At 35.7% G+C, this 21429-nt stretch overlaps 1 protein-coding gene across 2 annotated transcripts in view; it reads left to right on the forward strand.

Moving 5' to 3' along the window:
* Positions 1 to 21429, forward strand: part of RIPK2 (receptor interacting serine/threonine kinase 2) — a 43016-nt gene that overhangs the window by 15363 nt on the left and 6224 nt on the right. The window contains exons 5-14 of one of the 2 annotated variants that reach the window (XR_006213214.1): positions 282 to 331; positions 1648 to 1809; positions 6037 to 6122; positions 9466 to 9555; positions 10427 to 10520; positions 12164 to 12319; positions 12914 to 13374; positions 15878 to 16036; positions 19055 to 19545; positions 20551 to 20676. Coding sequence is in view for 1 of the 2 variants with exons in the window: in XM_007084342.3 (XP_007084404.2) it covers positions 282 to 331; positions 1648 to 1809; positions 6037 to 6122; positions 9466 to 9555; positions 10427 to 10520; positions 12164 to 12319; positions 12914 to 13251 (976 nt within the window). In the remaining variant the exon portion in view is untranslated. Of the gene's footprint in view, positions 1 to 281; positions 332 to 1647; positions 1810 to 6036; positions 6123 to 9465; positions 9556 to 10426; positions 10521 to 12163; positions 12320 to 12913; positions 13729 to 15877; positions 16037 to 19054; positions 19546 to 20550; positions 20677 to 21429 lie in introns of those variants that run through there. The other variant, XM_007084342.3, reaches the window with a different exon arrangement.

Here is a 21429-nt window from a genome sequence, read left to right on the forward strand (position 1 = left end):
GGTCTTTAAAGAATCATCCACAACAAATTATCCTTTAACTTCAAATTTTTATTATAGTAATTTGCTAATTTTTCAAATTGGATTAATTCCCTTTCAAAACAAACCTGTATATAAATATTCCTGGTCTTGGTTGTATATGGTAGTTCTTTATACAGTATTTCACTACTTTGTCCCTTTCAAAAATGATCTCTCCGTAGTCAGCTTTTAAAATCAGTGCTATTTTAGTTTATTATGCATAGTTAGTTTATAATGTACTGTATGTATATTTTTATCTTAAACAGCTATGCAGTTATCACATGGGAAGTCTTATCCAGAAAACAGCCTTTTGAAGGTAAGTGTACTTTTTTTATTTTTTATTTTTTTTAATTTTTTTTTAACGTTTATTTATTTTTGAGACAGAGAGAGACAGAGCATGAACGGGGGAGGGTCAGAGAGAGGGAGACACAGAATCTGAAACAGGCTCCAGGCTCTGAGCTGTCAGCACAGAGCCCAACGTGGGGCTCGAACTCACGGACCGCGAGATCATGACCTGAGGTGAAGTCAGCTGCTTAACTGACTGAGCCACCCAGGCGCCCCTGTACTTTTTTTAAATCTTTAAAAAAAATTTTTTTTTTTTAATGTTTGTTTTTGAGAGAGAGAGAGACAGGGAGACAGGGTGTGAGTGGGGAAGGGGCAGAGAGAAGGAGACACAGAACTCGAAGCAGGCTCCAGGCTTTGAGCTGTCAGCCCAGAGCCTAACATGGGGCTTGAACTCATAAACTGCAAGATCATGACCTGAGCCAAAGTCAGATGCTTAACCGACTGAGCTACCCAGGTTCCCCTCACTTCCTTGTTCTAGATGACATCATGTTGCTAGGCCACATTCAAAACTATCTAAATAAAGCCCATCTTATTTTGAATCTGCCTACCATTCATTTTGTGGAAACATACTATAAAAGCATAATAGTTTATCAATTCTGAATCCACTGTATATTGGAAACTATACTGGATTAAGGGTCAGAAAAAGGTAGATTATAATTCTTGTTCTGATAGTAATTAGTTGTGTGATCACGCCACTAAATCTCGAGTCCTCTTTTTTTTTCATTTGCAAAATGAAATTTTTGAATATTTATTTTTGATTCAGTCCAGATCTAAAATTCTTTATTTGAAAATTTAATTCATGCTTCTTCTGTAATAACCAGCAATCATTAAAGAATAATTTCAAAGTTTTCTGATAATATTGTCCATTTCTTTATTCTGATTCTTCCATTCTGTTCGTAAGGGTCGGTTTGATGTGTGACAACCTCAGAATCTCAGTAGCTTACTAAATAAACGTATATTTCTCATTCACATATGATGTGAGTGGCCATCCTTGGCTCTACTAGGTTCTCCTCAGTTCTACTTGTGCTCTGCTGTATTCACATTCCATTGGCCAAATCAGATACATGACCAAGCTTAAAATTAATGAGCTGAGGTGAAGCTATAAACTCCACCACAGGAGGCAGACAAATCTCAATGACTGGAATATATATTTGTACATATATACTTCTTTAACAGAAAGGGGGAGGGGTAATGCATTATTCCCAACAGTTTAAGTTTCCCTCATATTTAAATGATCTATTAGATCATAATATATTTCTAATAAATGAAATATATTTGTTTTGACAGAAGTCACCAATCCTTTGCAGATCATGTATAGTGTGTCACAAGGACATCGACCTGACACTAATGAAGAAAATTTACCATTGGATATACCTCATCGAGCACTCATGATCTCTCTAATAGAAAGTGGATGGGCACAAAATCCAGATGAAAGACCATCTTTCCTAAGTGAGTGTACAGTTTTAATTTGGACATTTGGAATTAGAAAAATAGTGACTATACTATGAATAAAATATTCCTTGAAAAATTACACAAGTTAGATGGCAAACTTAAAGGTTTTGTTTTTTTTTAATTCACGTGCTGTTTTTATTTTATGAGATGAGATTAGAGAGATAAGGAGAAGCTGTTGGGCTACCACCAAAAGGTTATAAATCTATTCCAAGTACAATAGAATAGCATTAATATGTGCATTGTATGGAAATGACATGATCTAATTTAAGTTTTGAAGAGAGCACTCTTGTTGCTGTGTGGAAAATTGACTGAAGAAGGGCAGGAGTGGATGAAAAGAGACCAGCTAAGAGACTGTCAAGAGTTTACTAATTAAGGTGGTAATCCTAGATAGAAAAATTAGATAGAATTAAGATTTATTTCAGAGGTAGAATGGATCATCATCTAAATGTAAACATAGAAAATTTTTTTGACCTTATGGTGAGCAAAGAACTCTCTGTATGACATCAAAAACAAGATACATGAAAAAAAGGATAATTGGACTTGGAAAAAATTGAAAATTTTTGCACTTCAAGAGATGTGATTAAGATAAAGTGAAAAATAAGCCACAGACTAGGACTATAGAAGCAATGAAATATATTTTTTACTCGCAATTTGTGTTCACTGCTTATCATTACTATATTTAAAAAATCAAAAGTTGCTTGTAATGGATTCACATTTATTTCCCAGAGCTATCTGGGAGGGTCTATATCTCCCTTGTCCCCAGTGCCACTTCCAAATACTCATTTCTTTTCCATTCTCTAAAACTTCTAGCTCCTGTGAAGATCATACCATTAGGCAATACTTACTTTTCTATAGACTTCCTGGCTTTTCTTTATTGTTCTTTGAAGACTTTGACTTTTGGCTTAATGATTTCTCTACCCTGCATTGATCAGTACTTAAAGGAGCCCTCTGCAGATCACAGAGCTGTCTCTCTGTGTTACCTCTCCCCTCTCTGGTACTGTCCTCTGAACTCTATCTGCCTTGGTCTACCCAGACTCTCAGCCCCCTCTCCTCAATTAACTTTCCACTCAGTTGAGAAGTGAGGTCCCACCTTACTTCCCCTATAAGCTGCAGCTGGAAACTCTCTCTAGGCAGCAAGCCTGGGCAGTCCTAGGGCCCACCTTATTTGTTTCCCACCTCAGAGATCTCTGTCCTTTGTTGCCCAGTATCTAGTGTATTGAAAACCACTGTTTCGTGTATTTTGTTTGTTTTTTTTTGGTCATTTTAGGCAGGACGGTAAATCCTACCCTATTGCTCCAGAAGTGGAAGTTATTGGTTTCTATTTAAATTAGTGGCCAAAACTACACACTAAACACTACTTAGCAATTCTGTTATGCTTCTCAAATACATCTCTAGTATTCCATTCTCAGAGATCAACTGTTCTTAAGGTGTGGTACAAGGACCCCTGGGGTGGTTGGTTCCTGAGACTTTCACAAGGATTCACAAAATCAAAACTGTTTTCAGAATAAGAAATACTAAGATATTAATTTCCCTTTTTATTCTTATTCTCTCATGAGTACACGGTGGATTTTTTCAGAGGCTAAATCAGGTATGATGGTTTCACTGCTCCGGCAATTAATGGAATGTGTTCTCATACACTCCGATGTTTTAAAATTTTCTCAGTTATAATTTCTAATATAGTAAGTATCAATAGATATGACCCACATATACAAAAACTGGGATACTCAATAATTTTAAAGAGTCCTGAGACCTAAAAGTTTGAGATTTGCTGTCTTAATCAGTGATTATATTGTATTACTGTCGGAGACACACAAGTCCCATTTTTTTATGTTTCCAAAGTGAAGATGAAATTCCATTTCAATCCCCAAAAAAGCAAAGTATAGGGAGAATATTTTCTAGCTTCTATGTGTCCCTCAGCAGTCTTCCTCAGACTTTATCTTATTTGTTAATTTTGGAGAAAAACTGAGCATGCTTAGTCCCTTCTCAGTTTTTTTCCTTCTTTTAGAAGTCAGCCTATCTAAAGGATATATACATTTTCTGCTCCCCCATGTGGAAGTAGATGTAGACTCTGGCTGAGTAAAGCTGTGAATTCTTTCCAAGCCCTTTGGCTACAGATCTAAAGTTAATTTCTCTATTAATCTTTATTGGCCATAAAGGTGATACTTTAATCATCATTTATCATTTTTTTGTGTGGCTTTTCTTGGTAGATTCTGAGCTTAGGAAAGGAAGACAGGGTTAATACCTTAGCCTCCCTTCTTTTAAAAAAAAAAATTTTTTTTTATTTTAGAGAGAGAGAGAGAGTACAAGTGGAGAGAGGGACGAGGGAGAGAGAATCTTAAACAGGCTCCACAGTCAGCATGGAGCCCTATGCAGGGTTCCATCCCACGACCCTGGGATCACGACCTGAGCTGAAATCAAGAGTGGGACGCTCAACCAACTGAGCTAAGCAGGTGCCCCATAGCATCCCTTCTTAAACCTCCTTCGTCCCATGCTCCATCTTCCCTTTAACAGATCACCTGTTCTCACACTGCACTAAGAAATAGAAACCGTAAGAGAGTACTACCTCACAGTTCCACTACCATATCCACAAACTTGGTTGTCCTTGTATCCATCTTTCCTGCCTTATCTCTTTTCCAGTGGAAAAAAGTGTCCATATATATACTTAACACAAATGTAAACGTATCACTTGTGCTCTGGATGCAATTCCCAAGCCCTATTCAGCTTCTCGTCCTCATATTCTGTCTCTGTTCTTGAGTGTCCATCTCAGCCTATCTAGTGGGTCATTCAGCTGTCATACAGATATATTCCATTATTATCTCCTATCTTTATATAGGAAAAAAAATCTTAACCCCATATCATCTTTCAGTGTCACCTCATTTTTCTGCCCCCATTGAAATCTAAACACCTTGTAGGAATTACCTGTACTTGTTTTCCCTGCTTCTTTACGTCTAATTCAGTTTTTGACAAACTTACATCAGTCTTCTGTTTTCATATCTCCACGAAAGCTACACTGTTGGGAGTTACCAAGGATGGTAATGTTAGAAAATCCTGCTTATCTTACTTGGCTTCTCACCAGATTAGACATTCCCTCCTTGAAACTTTCTTTCTGGTTGCTTCAAGACAGAAGAAGCTACACTCTCAGCATCCTCTCTTTCTCAATCTTTTTCACTTCCTCTACTCAATTTCTAACTGTTGGAATGCTTCAGAGCTCTAACATGGATCCTTTACTACCTATTTACTATCTATACTCTCCCGTTACATCATCCGTTAGTGATGCTCAGTTTTATATCCGGATCCCTGGCCTCTCCCTTTGGCAACAAGTTTATATGTTGTTGTTGTTGTTGTTGTTGTTGTTGTTGCAATAGTAGTAGTGGTAGTGATTATGATTGTTTCTATTTCTTGGCTATTATGAATAATGCTGCTGTGGCTGCTCATATGCAAGTCTTTGTGTGAACATGTTTTCATTTCTCTTATATTGGTACCTATGAGTTGAGTTGCTGAGTTGCATGGTAAATTTATCTTTCATTTTTCAGAAACTCCCAAATGTTTTCCAAAATGATTGCATCATGTTATATTCCCATTTTTGAATTGGTTTATTTGCCTTATTATTGTCAGAGCTCTTTATATATTCTGGGTATAAGTCTTAGCCAGATCCATGATATGCAAAAAATATTCTCCCAGTCTGGGGCTTGTCTTTTCATTTTTCTTAATAGCAGCTTTTTGAAGTGCAAAAGTTTTCAGTTTTTTTGAAGTGCATTTAAAATTCTTTATGGACCCTGTTTTTAATGTCATATCTAAAAATTATTTACCTAACCAAAGGTCATGAATATTTTCTCCTGTATTTACATTTAAGTGCACGATACGGTTCAAGTTAATTCTATGTATGGCATGAGGTAAGAGTCTAAATTATTTATCTTTTTTCATGTGAATATCCTGCTGTCCTAGCACCACTTGTTGAAAGATGATCCTTTTCCCATTGAATTGCCTCAGCAACTTGGTCAAAAAGCAATTGACCGTAACTATAAAGGTTTATTTTTAGACTCTCAAGTGTATTCCATGATCTATATTTCTATCTATATGCATATGTAAAGGCTCTTAACAGAGTTGAGTGTCATCAGTTTGGGGAAAAATTGACCTAGGGCCTTATCAGGTAAATATTAGCATTTATATTTTTCAATTTAATGATTAGATCTGAACTCAAATAATTTTTTTTTTCTCATGTAGAATGTTTAATAGAACTTGAACCAGTTCTGAGGACATTTGAAGAGATAACTTTTCTTGAAGCTGTTATTCAACTAAAGAAAACAAAGGTAAATTGCTAAATGAAATAATGGAAATTGAACTTTAAATAATCATATATAACTCATGGAGATTTTCAGCTTAGTTAAATTCCATTTTTATGTATCTACTTTTCACAAATACAGGCTACAGTATTAGGGCAATAGAGTTTACCAGAGACTATGAATACTGTTTTCTCTGTCACCAAAGAGCTTTTCCATTTCATTCAAATGGCCAATTCTAGATTTCAGAGACATTTCTAGAACTCCCATATATCAAATGTAAATTTAAGATGTGTAATGAATACCAGTTATGTACAATGAATGCCCTAAGTCACTAGAGTTTTTTTAACCTATATTTCTTCCCTACTGTTGTAATATATACAGAGTAAAGAAGTCTGGGTTCTTTCACTTCTTTTTATTCAATGTTCTTGGGCTTTTTTTAGATTTATAAAAAGTTAAGCTATAGAATTGTATTAATTGAGACTAAAATGTGTATTTTTTATTGCTTTGTTTTGGTTTGTTTTCCCACTCAAACACTCCATGTTACATAAATCAAAGTAACCGTTGCTAAGAATTACTTAGAACAATTGTCTTATTGACTCATTCTGGCTTTTGTAGATCAGAACAATTGAAGAGCCCTATTACTGAAACGTTTTCTTAATATTATAGATTTGAGGGATGCCTGGGTGGCTCAGTTGGTTGAGTATCCAACTCTTGATTTCATCTCAGGTCATGATCTCATGGCTCATGGGTTCGAGCCCCACATTGGGCTCTGTGCTAATGCGTGGAGCCTGCTTAAGATTCTCTGTCTCCCTCTCTCTCTCTCTCTCTCTCAAAAATAAATAAACATTTTTTAAAATTTATCAAAATGTATTAAAAAGTAACCATACAGTATTTTAGGGACAAAGTAAGCATAGATGAGCTCAGCAAGTGCTGAGTTTCATTAAATTGCATTTGAGATATAATAATAAAAATAATCAGCTATTAACCAAAGTCTTAAGTTGTGAACAAGCATAGTCTACAATTTATGTATCACTACATGACCTTGATTGCTTCTTGCAATTTGCTGTATCTTTGACATAACCTTGGTTTAAAAGGGAAATGTGTGAAGAAAACGACTACCTTTAACCAAACTGAAAATTGAAGATAGCAGTATTAGTGCCTCTTTTTAAGGCACTAAAGAACTGTGTTTTAATTCTTTTGATAGCTTTTCACTGACCTTCCTACTTCTCAGTAGGTACAATCTTTTTTAGCACATTCCAGTGTCTCCACTTCTTAGTAGCTACAGACTTCTGTAATGCTTATTTTTGCTTTATCTTTTCAGTTCTCTTTGTCTCCTTCCAGCTTTTTCTTCTTCTGCCAAGCAAAGGTGAATAGAGGAATTGGTTCTCTTGGTTGTAAAGTGGAAGAGAACCGTATCAGTTTTTTTTTTCTTGTCCCCAAACTACTTAAATACTATGACCTATATTCAAAATGGTTAATTTTGGGGTGTGGCTCAGTCAGTTAAGTGTCCAACTCTTGGTTTCAGCTCAGGTCTGGATCTCTGTGAGTTTGAGCCCTACGTCCAACTCTGCATGGTAGCGTGGAGCCTGCTTGGGATATATTCATTCATATTCTCTCTCTCTCTCTCTCTCTCCCCCCCCCCCCGCCCCCACTCACACTGTCTCTTTCTCTAAATAAATAAATTTTTAAAAATTAAATCTTAAATTTTAGAAGAAATTTTGTTTTTTTAAATAAAATAGTTTAAAGTACATATTTTCAAATACCTGAATACCCTTTGATGATAGCATTGCTAAATTACTAAAACAGCATTACTTTCTTTGGTGTTTTTAAATAGCTATGTTGTTTTCACTCAAAATTTTTTTAAAAAGAAATTCTGTATCAATTCTCTGAAACTAGTAGGGAAAGAATATCATTTCTATTTGATGAGGTAACTGAGGTATAGGAAAGTTACATAATACCCTACGCAGCTGGTTAATGGCAGGGCCAACAATAGAATACAAATTTAATAAGATTTTTCATCAAGAAACTTCTGAAAACAAAGACCACCAGTTAAGGTGACTCGTTTGAGGTTCCTACATTTTTTTCATTTCTTTGAACCAGGTCCCGTAATTTATGTTTTCACAGATAGCCCTTTCTTATAAATTAAATAATAACAACCGAACCAAAAGGAGTTTCTCCTTAATATTCCCTTTCATTTCCTTCTAGGGATTGATTTACTAGTTCATAAATAACTTGAATTATCATAACTGATTAGTTATGAAAAATAATGTTACTAATTCAAGGATATTGCATTATCAAAAATGTTTCAGTAAGTTTAAAATCACAGAAAAGCCTTGTATAACAGAGACAGACCCAAAGAATAACTCTAAAGGTTCACATAAAAATGTATTTAACAAATGTTCATTGGACTACTTTGTGCAAAGTGCTATGGTAGGTAGATTATATATACAGATGAATAGTTGCTTTTCTTCTAAAATTCCTTACCTGGTAATGGAGAAGACCGTAATAAGTATGAATAATGGAGGGCTGGGAGCAGTTGGCATTATGTTGGTTTGGAGAAAAAAAGCATACTGATAGGTTTGTTTTTTAAATCACTCACTAGTGATGGCAGTTAATCCAAGATTGCTTTATAGCGATGGGAATAAATCACTAAATGAGTTTAATAGAGAGGTATAGCATGTATGTAACCCATCTGCTTAATAGCTAGTAGCATTTATTGAAGGCTAACTAATCTTAGGGCTTTTTTGTTTATAATCCTCCTTACAGTATTCCTGAAAAATAGGTATTCTTATCTCCAGTTTGCAGATAAGTAAACTGAGATTAAGTCTCACACCTAAAATCCAATGGTTAGGTATCCTGAGATTCTAAACCAGACCTGATTGGCTACATAGCCCCATCATTCCATTAGTACCCTCTGCATCCTTTACTTACTCCAGCCCTCAGTTTCTTATCTGTAAAATAATACTGTACTTACAAGCACAGTGCTTAAAATATAGTAAATGCTTAAGAATTATGGATAGATACATACACATACATAAATTGAAATTTATTAAGTACCTAGTTTGTATCACTTTATATTCATTACCTCACTTAATCTCTAAAACGATCCTGCATGTAGGTATTAGTCAATCTTTAAAGATAAATGTGCTCAAGGTAACCAATTAATATGAGGCAGGATTCAGTTTGTTTCTCTATAAAGTTATTGCTCCTATACTACACTGTCTCTACATTTAGATCATATATCCTCAATTGATGTAACTTTACTTTCCATTTGTTTTGTATAAACATAAATTATGTTAAGTAGATTGTATTTTATTCATAAAGCTTCCTAATCACTTCCAACTAAAGTACATGTATGCATTCATTCCAGTTACAGAGTACTTTGAGCACTATTCACTTATGCGACAAGAAGGAAATGGTGTCATCTCTGAACATACCTGTAACTCATGAGCCACAAGAGGTAAAATTATGTCGATAAACTCAAAATGTGAGAAGAATATGAAAAATCATTAAGTCTTGGGGTGCCTGGGTGGCTCATTCGGTTAAGCCTCTGACTTTGGCTCAGGTCATGATCTCACGGTTCATGGGTTCGAGCCCTGCGTTGGGCTCTGTGCTGACAGCTCAGAGCCTGGAGCCTGCTTCACATTCTGTATCTCCCTTTCCCTCTGCCCCTCCCATGCTCACACTCTATCTCTCTCTGTCTCTCAAAAATAAACATTTAAAAAAAATTTAAATTAAAAAAACAAGTCATTAGTCTTAATTCCTTCCTTAATATGTGGGAAGCTAAAGCTAGGGAGATTTTAGGATTTATTAGGTAGCCCATGGCAATCTCCGGTTTGAAATCCAGTGCTCCTAATTCTCATGCCATGTTAATCTCATTGAATCATACATAGTCCTTGCTTTTCTGTTTGCCATTAACTTTCGTCCTGTCATTGTTTTATACAATGAGCAGTATTCCTGTGTGGTATATAGACAAATCATTGATTATAGTTTTACCATTATATTTATCCAAATGTAAACTATCCAATGTACACCCTTATCCTTACCTCCTACAGTGATTACTGGAAGGAAAATGCCATTTGCATGACCATCTAAAAGGAAAGATTTCTTCAGTAGCATTCATTCATATTTCAAGTTAATAATTTCTCCTAAGAATATATAAAGCTTATTATTTTATATATGTGTTTCTTTAATTTTGTAAGGTATAAATTGTAATAGTTTTGTTCTTTTTTATAGTAAACCAAAAGCAACAACTGTTTAGAAATTAAAACTGTATAACTTTTAAAATGATTTTCTATTAATCTAAATCATTTATCCTCTGTTTACTTTAGGAATCGTGTGGATCCTCTCAGCTCCATAAAACTAGTGGTTCTACTGGAGCCTCAAAGTCCCTGTCAGCGTCTCAAGACAGTGATTTTTTACCTAGTATGTAAGCTTTTCAATCAGTATTGCTGGCAAAGTTTCCCTTTTTTTTTTTTTTTAAGATCGTATCATTGGTAAGCAGTCATGGTTTATATGGAACATGTCTTTCATTTGCAGTCGTGACTCATTTTTTTTTTTGTCAGAATCTAAAGATGTGAAAATAGTACTGGGATGTTCTACAAATACATTAAAATATTGAAGGCATTGTGTTAGACTCTAAAAAACATATCTTCTAAGGGAAGAGTAATATTTCTAAATAACCATAGTAAAGAGATAGAAAGTGATATGGATGTAGAGCTGTGGTAATACACTGGAAAAGTAAGTTTTTACAAAGTATTTCACAACAACCTTGTGAGGGAGATATTCCTCATTTTACAGATTTTTAAGATCAAGACTTCCTGGATCACATAGTTAGTAGCTGGCAAACCCAAGACTCGAAGCCAGGTCTTTTGATAAATATTTTCATGTCACTCCACTACACCATGTTGTCATCATGAAGAAATTGTTTCTGACTGAAGGTTGGACCTATAGTTATAAAGATGGGCCTTCCAGGCAAAAGGAACAACATAGAGGCACAGAAGCAAGAAAACACAAAGAACAGTGAGTAGTTGGGTTTAGCTGGTGAAGAGGATATGAATTAATAAAGATAAAAGATCAGTAGGGTAGAGTCATACCATCACAATTTCTAACACTAGGCTAAGCTATTTGGGCTTTTTCTCTTGGGTGGGAAGCAACTATTGCAAATTTTTGAGCAAGGGTGTGACTTGATAAAAAAAAAACTTTTTGCTCTAGGAAGACTCATCCTGTCTAGAATATGTGGAATATTTTGGAAGGAAAAGGAGAATGGAAGTGGGGAAACCAATCAGTTAGACTTTTGGCCTGTTACTGCAGTACACGAGAGATTATAAGACCTCAGAGTAGAAGAAGGAAGAAATAGTGAAAGGGATGTTATGGAGAGCACACTGAGGGGCTTTATAGCTCTTCACTTGTGGGAAGAAAGAATTTATAGATCTCCACTTGTAGGAAGGAAGACAAAAGAACTGAACAAGTTATCAAGCCTGGTGACTGGGAGAACATTGGTGCTATTAACAGAAATAGTTGAAACGGATTTTAGAGTTAGATGTGTAATTAAGTTTTTAGTGTTTTGTTTTTAATTTGAGATGCTTAGCAGCACACATGAGGGTGATGTCCAGTGGGCTGTTGAAAATTTAAGACTAAGGCTCAACGAAGACAGAAAATTTAATTACATAGATTTGGGAAGAGAGGTGACAGTTGAGGCCCTGAGATTGAATAGGATCACCAGAGAAGGGTGTAGAAAAACACACATCATAAATAGATTTAGAGGACACATTTAACGTGCTAAAGGAGGAAGAAGACACAGAAGAAGAAATGTGGGATTATGTGAAGAAGTAAAATTCCATAATTTATAATTTACATAAACACAAAAGTATGGTAAAAAATTTTCATAAACCCTTTTTGTTCTAAAATGTATTTACTTGTGGATTAGATTTATGAACCAGCTTTAATTCCAATGAAAATGTAAAGACATTGAATACTATACTCCGTATGATCCAGATGTTGATATTTTAGCTAATAAGAATAGCTAAGGACTATTCTGCCCCTAACGAAGATACTGTGTTTTGTAGGAAAAACTCAAGACTTCTCTACGCTGTATCACTATCCAGTAAATCACAGTTGTGATAGTCACATTTCTGTAGCTCAAAAGGTGACCTGTTGTGATCACAGGACCACCCCATGCTCTTTAGCAGTAATAAATCCACTCTCAGCTGAGGGAAATTCAGGTAAGTATACAACACTTTGTAAATGATGCCGTTTACTTCACAGCTATATGTTCAGTAGATTTGCCATACAGGAAGTTTTGTCTTTATTTCTTCAACATGATAAATATGTACCTTCTTAAGAAAGAAAGCACTTCCAATCCTGGAAGCTGTGAGTGCTGACATGTAATAATAGGCCCACATGGTATTCCATGAACACCTATCTAGTGAGGGACTGCCAGGAGGAGGTGTGACTTAATATGTTACTAAAGGTAGAGTTATTTTTGTTTTTTTAAAAATATGCAGGTATCTTTTATATTAAATATATAGATAGTTATAGAAATATAGATATCTGCAACAGAGTGGGGCTTGCTCCTATGGATCTATAGCATATAAAAAGGCTTTTTCTGAGAAGGGAACTGAAGGGAAAAGAAGAGAGAACCCAAATATCTGTATGTTTCCTGAAAATTAACAGCATCCCCCAAAGTACTTGTATTTCATATTAGCCTAATCACAGTAAAATTGGGTTTTATTCCTTACTGTTTCTTTTTTCATCCAATTTTTTTCATAGCTGTCTATCTGTCCTCAACTCATTTGTCATCCCTTGCTCTCCTACAGAGCGATTACAGCCTGGCGTAGCCCAACAGTGGATCCAGAGCAAAAGGGAAGACATTGTGAGCCAGATGACAGAAGCCTGCCTTAACCAGTCGCTGGATGCTCTTCTGTCCAGGGACTTGATCATGAAGGAGGACTATGAACTCATTAGTACCAAACCTACAAGAACCTCAAGAGTCAGACAGTTACTGGACACCACTGACATTCAAGGAGAAGAATTTGCCAGAGTTATAGTACAAAAGTTGAAAGATAACAAGCAAATGGGTCTTCAGCCTTACCCGGAAATACTTGTGGTTTCTCTATCACAATCTTTAAATTTATGTCAAAATAAAAGCTTGTAAGTGACTCTCTTTCAAGAAGAAAAGTTATTCTATGAGAGTATTTTATATTTCTGTTGCCTTTATCATATTGTTTTTACAAAATCCACATGAGTATTAGAAGCTTTAATGGAGTTTCTTCCTCAGGTAAATATTAGTCTTCTCCTGTGACATTACAGTTTTTTGGTTTTTTTTAATTAATATAGTAGAAAGTTTGCATTTTGCTAGATAGTTCAGTTTGTCTCTTTGGTTAATTGAAATTAGTTTTCAAATATAATGTCACTCTTGTACATAACAATGTCTTACGGTATCATGCATTTCTCATGGAAGCCATTTTCATATTCACTTTCTTTTGGATTATTTATTACTTGTCTCAGATACAGTTTGGCTTTTTGAAATGTAACCTTTAAATTAGAGATAGTGCAGCATTTCTCATGTGTAGTCCCAGGTTCAAATCCTCTCCAAAAAAGTTGTTCATTAAACTTTATTATCCAGATTACATTTTTAAATCTTATTCATTGGAATCTCTTTAAAAAAATATTTCGAAGGTAAAATACAAAATATATGAAGAAAAAATGTATCTTTCAACATGTTTCCACCCTCATTTCTAACCACAACCAGCAACCAAGGTAACCAAAGTTAACATAATGTGTATCCTTCTTTACCCTTCTTCCTACTCCTATGTAAAGTATATGCTCATTTGGGAAAGGGTCTTTCATTAGTATTATCATTTTAATACATTATACGGCACTAATTTTTGCACTTAATAGTACCTCATGTGTAGCCTTCCAGATCATACATAAATCTAACTCATCCTTTTTAATTGCTGCATAATATCAAGGCTGCATCTTTATCTTATTAATCTGTTCACCAGATTTAGCCAAAACAATAAAGATAGAGCATGAGTTATTTTTATGTTTAACAGCTTATGTCACTAAATGAAAACTTACAAGGAATAATCTCTCTTCTGAAAATGTTTATTACCAACGTCAGCAAAAAGTGTGATGCAGGATAAATTCAAAAGTACAGACTTTCAAGAGGTATCAGACCCACAGTATTATAAAAAAGAATAAGTCAAAATGATCAGAAGGTCCTCATAGGGCTATGTGCCATCAATGAGCCCACTTCAGATCCTCTGTCCGTCCCCCCCTCTCTCTCTCTGCCCCTCCCTTCCTCCCTCTCTTTCCCTGTTAACATCTTTTTTAAATGACCAGAAGGTATTGGGGCAATTAAATATTTTATTAAGATTATACAATGAGTGTTGTAATCTCCATTTGGAGCTTGACACTAACTGGTGGTGCCTCATTACTGCATCTCTGAGAAATACGGAAATTACTAGGGAAAGATGGAAACCAATTAAGTATATGAGTTATCTATTCTACCTCCTATTTTTAAATGTTAGGGTAAGGATTTAATTTGGGAAATAAGTTGAGAAAATGAGATTGTTTTAGGTAGTACATAGATACAGCACGAAATAACATTTGAGTCATATGGTACAGAAGTTCTTCTTCCTTGAGCCTTCTAATTAAGTAAAGGAGAATGTCACAGTTGTGCTGTCATGTCTTAATCCCCCTTGTTAAGAAAAAGAATAGGCTTCAGGCTCAGAACTTCAGAAACAGTATTTAGCAAGAATTTTACAGTTTTTTTAAAAATTGTATTTTATTTGAAAATGATCCACATATCACAAGTGGTACTAATTGTGTATGTATAATATATAAAGTTTCATTTTATAATCAAGACAATCCAAAATACTGAATTATAGGTAGAATGTGAGTGTACCAGCTATCATTGAAGCATAGTAGAAGGATGATAGTAAGATTCAGTCACTTAAGGAAGGGCCCTAATAATCTATAATTATCTCTTTTTTAACTAGATAGTACTAGATAATCTGAAAGTGGCATTCCTTGCAGTGTATTTTTTTTTGTACTTTGGTTTTTGTTTTTTTTTTTAATGTTTGTTTATTTTTGAGAGAGACATTCCTTTGTACTTTTTTTTAATTTAATTTTTTTATTTTTTAAAGTTTACATCCAAATTAGCATATAGTGCAACAATGATTTCAGGAGTAGATTCCTTAATGCCCCTTACCCATTTAGCCCGTCCCCCCTCCCACAGCCCCTCCAGCAACCCTCAGTTTGTTCTCCACGTTTATGAGTCTTTTCTGTTTTGTCCCCTTCCCTGTTTTTATATTATTTTTGTTTCCCTTATGTTCATCTGTTTTAAAACAGTCTTACCCACAAATGTCATCCACAGAACAGCTGCATTCACATCACCTGGAACTTGTGAGAAAGGCAAATTCACGGCCCTTATCTCAGACCTGGACTAATCTCAGGTAGTAAGGTTCAGAAATCTATGTCAATAAACCATCCAGACCATTATGTGTGTGCTAAAGTTCAAGACCCTTTGTTTTTAGGAAACAAAATAGAACTATGCATAAAATAATTTCCCTTTAGTTCACAGATCAGTTTTCCTTGTGTCTGCCACACTTGTCTTCAGGAGGTGTAGTCTCAGAACTGAGGTGTGATTAGGAAATTTAACTTTTGCGTTTTTTTGCATCCACTTGAATTCCCAAAACAATATTAGACATGTTTTGCATGTTGGAAAGATTGCTTAAATATGATAATCAGATCAGTTGATTGAATCTATCACTCAGCTCTTTAAAGAAGTACTTTAGAAGGGATCAGACACTTGAATTACGACAGCAGAAGAGCAGAGCTGATGTGGGGAAAGACAAGAAGCAAGACTGGATGCGTTGAAAGTTACACTAGAGAAACTGGCATCACGGTGAAAAGACCGGGGCGTGGCAGCCGAGGTACCCAGCGGCGGCAGCTGGTTTTTATCTCCCTTCTGTCGGTAATCCTCTGTTCACCCTCCCCCCACCCCAACTCAATTTCCTAATTTATGATGAAAAACTATGACCAATTGGGAGAACAGGAGAATCAGTAATCTTGCATGTGTAGCCATCCTCAAAACCTCTCACTGCTTTCAGAAATGTGTTTTTTCTCTATACTCTCATCTCTCAAGCCCAGTTCCCAAACAACCTCCTGCTTTTCCTCCCCTTCCCTGGACTTTTTTTTTTTTTTCTTTCCAAAGTCACACACCCAGATTTCTTTTAGAAACAAAATTCTTTTATTTGATCTGTCCCTTCTCACCCTTTTCCTGGAAAATTATGCTGCCTTTAATCTTGTTACCAATTTCACTCTTAATCTTTTAAAATTTGATGTCCTAGAATTAATGAATGTCTAGGTTGAAAGGAATAATTATGCAAGGTTATGCCTCAAATTCCTCAAAATAAAGACTTTAAACAGATAAGTATCTCATGATCAAAAACTTGTATTGATGAGGGGGGAAACATTTACCTATTCAGGCAATATGCTTCATCTCCAGACAGGTCACTTCTTTCCTACAGTGATTTAAAAATCTATTTCCCTACTGTTTATATCTATTGGTCATGGTTCCAAACATTGGGATAGTATATAGAGTACATCTATTCCCTTACCCATATGGCAACTCTTTATATATTTCCAGGTAACTTCTGTTCCTGATGGCTTTTTTTGTACTTTAAAATAATCCCTTCCTTCAATGGCTATTTAAGAGCTATGATCTGTATTTCTTTTAACATATGGTACCCACAACTGCATCTGTTTCTTCTAATCCATTTAGGTCTTACCAGCACAGTTGAGATATCTCCTCCCTTGTAATTAATATATTAAAAGCCCATTTTTTAACACTCACATGATGCGGAGTTGATATTTAACTATGAGCTAAAAATCGTCTGTCTTTTGTAACTATGCTGTTTTGCCGCCTTCTTTTCTGTACTCAAAGTTGAGTTGGGTTTGGGGCCCACATATAAGGCTATGCCTTTATCCCTCTTCATTTTTCTAAATTCATTCCTAGTTCCACCCACTCAGTATAGTTTTGGTTCCTAAATCTGGAATCTCCCAGCTTGTCATCCACAAATTTGACAAAGTTGCTGTTTGTAATTTCCTCCAAGTTACTAATTAAAATGTTGAATGGTACTGGGCCAAGGAAGAGTCTGCAGAATGCCACAGGCTTCCTCCCTTAACTTGACAGAGCTCAACTAATCATCACTATTTAGGTACAACTATGACCTACTCACTAATGAATATAATGGAAATATTCTTAAAGTGTTACATATTATCATAAAAGACTATGTAATCTACACGTTTAACCAAAATAATATCTATTTCCAGGTCAGTTTTTACAGCGTATTTTTTCATCTAAAATGTGTGTTTCAATGTAAGCATACTTTTGTTGGGTGTTTGGGGGATAAGTACATTAAATATTAAAAAGGAACTTGTCTCCTGTCCTTACATAGAAACAATATGGTATTGTTCAGGCTCTGCTTATGAAATCTAGGTGCAAGGCACTGTGCCCACCAAAATCTCATGATTTAAGTAGACCAGCTGTATAAAGAATCCCCAAATTCAACATCTGAAGAAAATAAAAACCAAAGACTAACGAGAAGACAACCTTAAAATAGGTATAAGTAATACCCTTAGAGAGATTTGAGTGGGAATATCTTTAAAAGTAGAAGTTGCTATGACGTAGACACAAAATAAAATCTAGAAAAATTTCAAGCTATGATCTTCAAAATAGTAACCCAGCAACTGTTTCTTCTTGAAAAATGTCCCACTTCTCACTCCCACTTCTCATTCCTAGGGAGTTTGTTGTGGTAGAAAACGGAGAGCTCTGAGAGATTTCCCCTAGGGAAGAGGAGGAATCTGCCAGGTGAAGATGAGAGTGAGTGAGGCCAGTGTTATTGGAGGTGGTGACTGAGGACAAGGGAGCTGTGAGCTGAAGCCAAAATAGTAGGCAGAGGCCAGAATCACACAGGACTTTGGGGAAGAGTTTGGGTGTCATGATATGTGTAATGGAAGCCACTAGATAAATTCAAGCAGAGAAATGATATGATGTCTTGTGGTTGATATGTTTGAAGATTACTAAAGATGACTGGAGAGGGGCTAGAGTAGGGAGAGCCATTTAAGAGACTGTTCAGTAGATGATGCCTTGACTACAGTGGATAGAAATGGCCTGATTTCAAAATTGAACTGCTGGAATTTAATACATTTTTTTAAATTACTGTAAAGAAATGCCCTGTCATTCAATGCCAGACTTCACCTTTCTGAAATAGAAATGTATCATGTCACACCTGTTTAATCTTCAAGGGTCCCCCAAACATCCACAGGAGAGAGGCCAATCTCCTGATGGCAAGAAACCATTTAAGTTATCAGCTATGTAGCTTTTCAGGCTCTGCTTCTAGCATCACCCTCTCTATGCCCTAAACTTCAGCTACACCAGACTACTTTTTTGTTTGCATTTTTGTTTTGTCATTGCCTTGCGTGTGCTGTGAACTTTACCTGGAATACCACTTACTCTTCCTCTCATGCACCCCATGGACACTGAGTCATCATTCCCAACCATAAGGACACTCTCATAAAATCCCAGACAGGTTAGCTCCTGCTTCCTTCATGAGCTCATTGCAGCCCAAGTGATTTTTTCATTGAGTTCTGACTTTTTGCAGCAGACTGAGAGCCCTGAGGGCAAGGACTAGGCTTTGTTATTTGTGTTCCTAGAACTATGCCTCCTGAGTTCTTTAACTGCTTTTCGAAATGAATAAATGGGTGGATCATGCTGAAAATTGACTCATAGTGTATTCCCTCAGTGACACCATTTCAAAACTTTCTCCTGGATATCCTTCAACCATTCTTTACGTTATTATGGTTTGAGTCAAAAGTTGTTTTTGTCATTCTCTTGTATCATCTCATGAATAGCATCATTTTTTTTTTTTCTTTTCACCAACCCACAGGAATGTTCCAGCACAAAATGGCTGGTCATTTTTCTTTGTGCTGTGGTAAACATGTCACACTCAGTAATGGAGAACCAGCAGAAGACAAGCAAGACAAGGACCAGGAAGAAAAAGTCCAAATTAAGCATAATATTGTACTAACTGGCATCTGTCTCATAGTGGGATATATGAGGCTCGGGCACACTTGTATCACCCACAGAGGTTCTTAGGCTTTTCCTGAATGTTTGAGCTATTACTAGACTTTTTTCACTGTTTGGGGCTTCATATTATGGAAAGCGCCACCCAGTAGTCAAGGACAAGCTATGCATACATCTTGGAAGCATTTTGTGGATTTACTGTCTTCATCTGACTTTCGTCATCTTTACTCATTGAGCCAATAGGATAGACAGCCCATAAAGACAATCACATTTATGAAATTTGTTATCACACCTCTTTGGACAAATTGTGAGTCGCTTATGAGGAAGGGAAATGGATCGTGACTGCCTGCATATGTAAGTATATTACTTTTCCCTTCAGACTCATAAAATCTTATTCTAATCAGGGAGACTTCGTAGGCTATTTTAAAGCCCTGCCAACCTAATACTTCAAATTTAGCTGACGACTAGTCTATTTGTGGAAAATAGTCATTTGTATTTCTGATAATACTAGATTTTTTAACTTGGGGCCTTCATCTCCCTGAAAGTTACATTCATTTATTTTATATTGATTTTACAAATGTTATGAAAAATAACTGGTAACTCCAGGTTCATCACCCACTAACAGTTCATGAACCTGGACTGATAGTTTAATTCTGTTCCCTTCTATTCAGTTATGAACCTTCTACACATTAGAAACTGTGGGGACATAGAAATAGGGTCTTCCACAATTAGCATATATATCCTAGTGAGAGCATAAGACACATAAAGAACAGCATAAGCAAAAATGACATTCCATCAGAAAAGTATAAACAAGTGCTGTAAAATTTCAAAAGTGAGGGAGCTCATATTTGCACTGGGGGTCAGGAGAAGTTTCTTAAAGAAGGTCACTATCAAGATAGACTTTGCAACACTGGATTTTGGCAAACACAAGGGCGTGTACAGTAGACGATGCCATCTGTAGAAAAGAGCCAAGCAAAGGTCTGAGGACAGGCAAACAAGAGAGGTCTTCTGTGGGAATGTCCTCCCTAAGGGGTGCAACAGGTGAACTCCACTTTTCCCACATATGCAGAAGAGAAGCCTGGTGAGATGCAGGGAGGCGCTGCGACCAAGTTCTACTTCAGGATCATTTTCCGAACTCATCAAGCCACTTTCACCATGGGTTGTAGATAGATAGGAAAATAAAAGTAGATAAAGTTTGAAAACTACCGTGTAAACGGAAAGTGTAGGATTTTTGTTTTTTTAAACAATGGACTTTTATCCTGTGGAGAGTCCTTCCTGAACCCTGATTCTTGTGAGGGCCCATGCCTCAGATGTGAGCAGCACGTTGTATTTCACTCACTACACTCATTCTTTCTACAGGAACCATAGCATTTACTAACTGCATGAATGTGAAGTAGGAAAGCTGAGTGAAGGATATCTTCATGTACGCGAAGATCTTGACGTCCATCTTAATTATATCGATGAATGGCTATTTTGTTTTTAAAGGTAAGACCAAAAGCTGGGCATATGTAATTAAATAAACAAACAAAAAACACCTATGAAGTAGTTAAACGAATACAAACTACTGTATTACATGAAATTAACCTACAATATAGTTCTCAGAGACTAAGCTAGACTGTTGAGGAGGCTCCAGGTTACGTTATGCAGTTTCACATGTAGCCACTATGAAATGTTCCAGCCCTGAGAAAAGTAAATTTATCTAGCTTTTCAGTTCTCGATAGCTTTTCATCATAATTGTCTCATTTAATCATCAAAGCCAACCTGTGTTACCTGATGGCCATTTTAGGAAATCCAAATATTGTTTATTCACAAAAGACATCTTAATAGTTTTGTTTTTCTTTTTTTAATTTTGACTACAGGGTCTGAATTTGGGATAGGCAAAATCAAAAATATTGTTAAGAAGACCAAATATAAGTCATAAATACTTAAGAATAGGAAATATTCACAGGCAACATTGTCAAAATACACAGCAACAAACAACAATGGTTATTAGAAACAATATTTTTAGAAATAATTTTTTTAAAGTAAGGAATCTTTGACAACATGATTTGAGAGAATGTCAAAAAGCGCTAACAGTTGTGTGGGATCAAAAGGAATTTTTACTATTTCAGGCATAAAATAACTTAGTCATTTTACAGAAAAGAAAAAAAAGACCCAAGTTCTGATTGTAATCCTTTATCCTTTTGTTCATTCATATAAAAATTTGCAGTAAAAGATTTAACAATGCACTTTTATATG

The sequence above is a fragment of the Panthera tigris genome, chromosome F2, assembly GCF_018350195.1.
Source record: "Panthera tigris isolate Pti1 chromosome F2, P.tigris_Pti1_mat1.1, whole genome shotgun sequence".
NCBI lineage: Eukaryota > Metazoa > Chordata > Mammalia > Carnivora > Felidae > Panthera > Panthera tigris.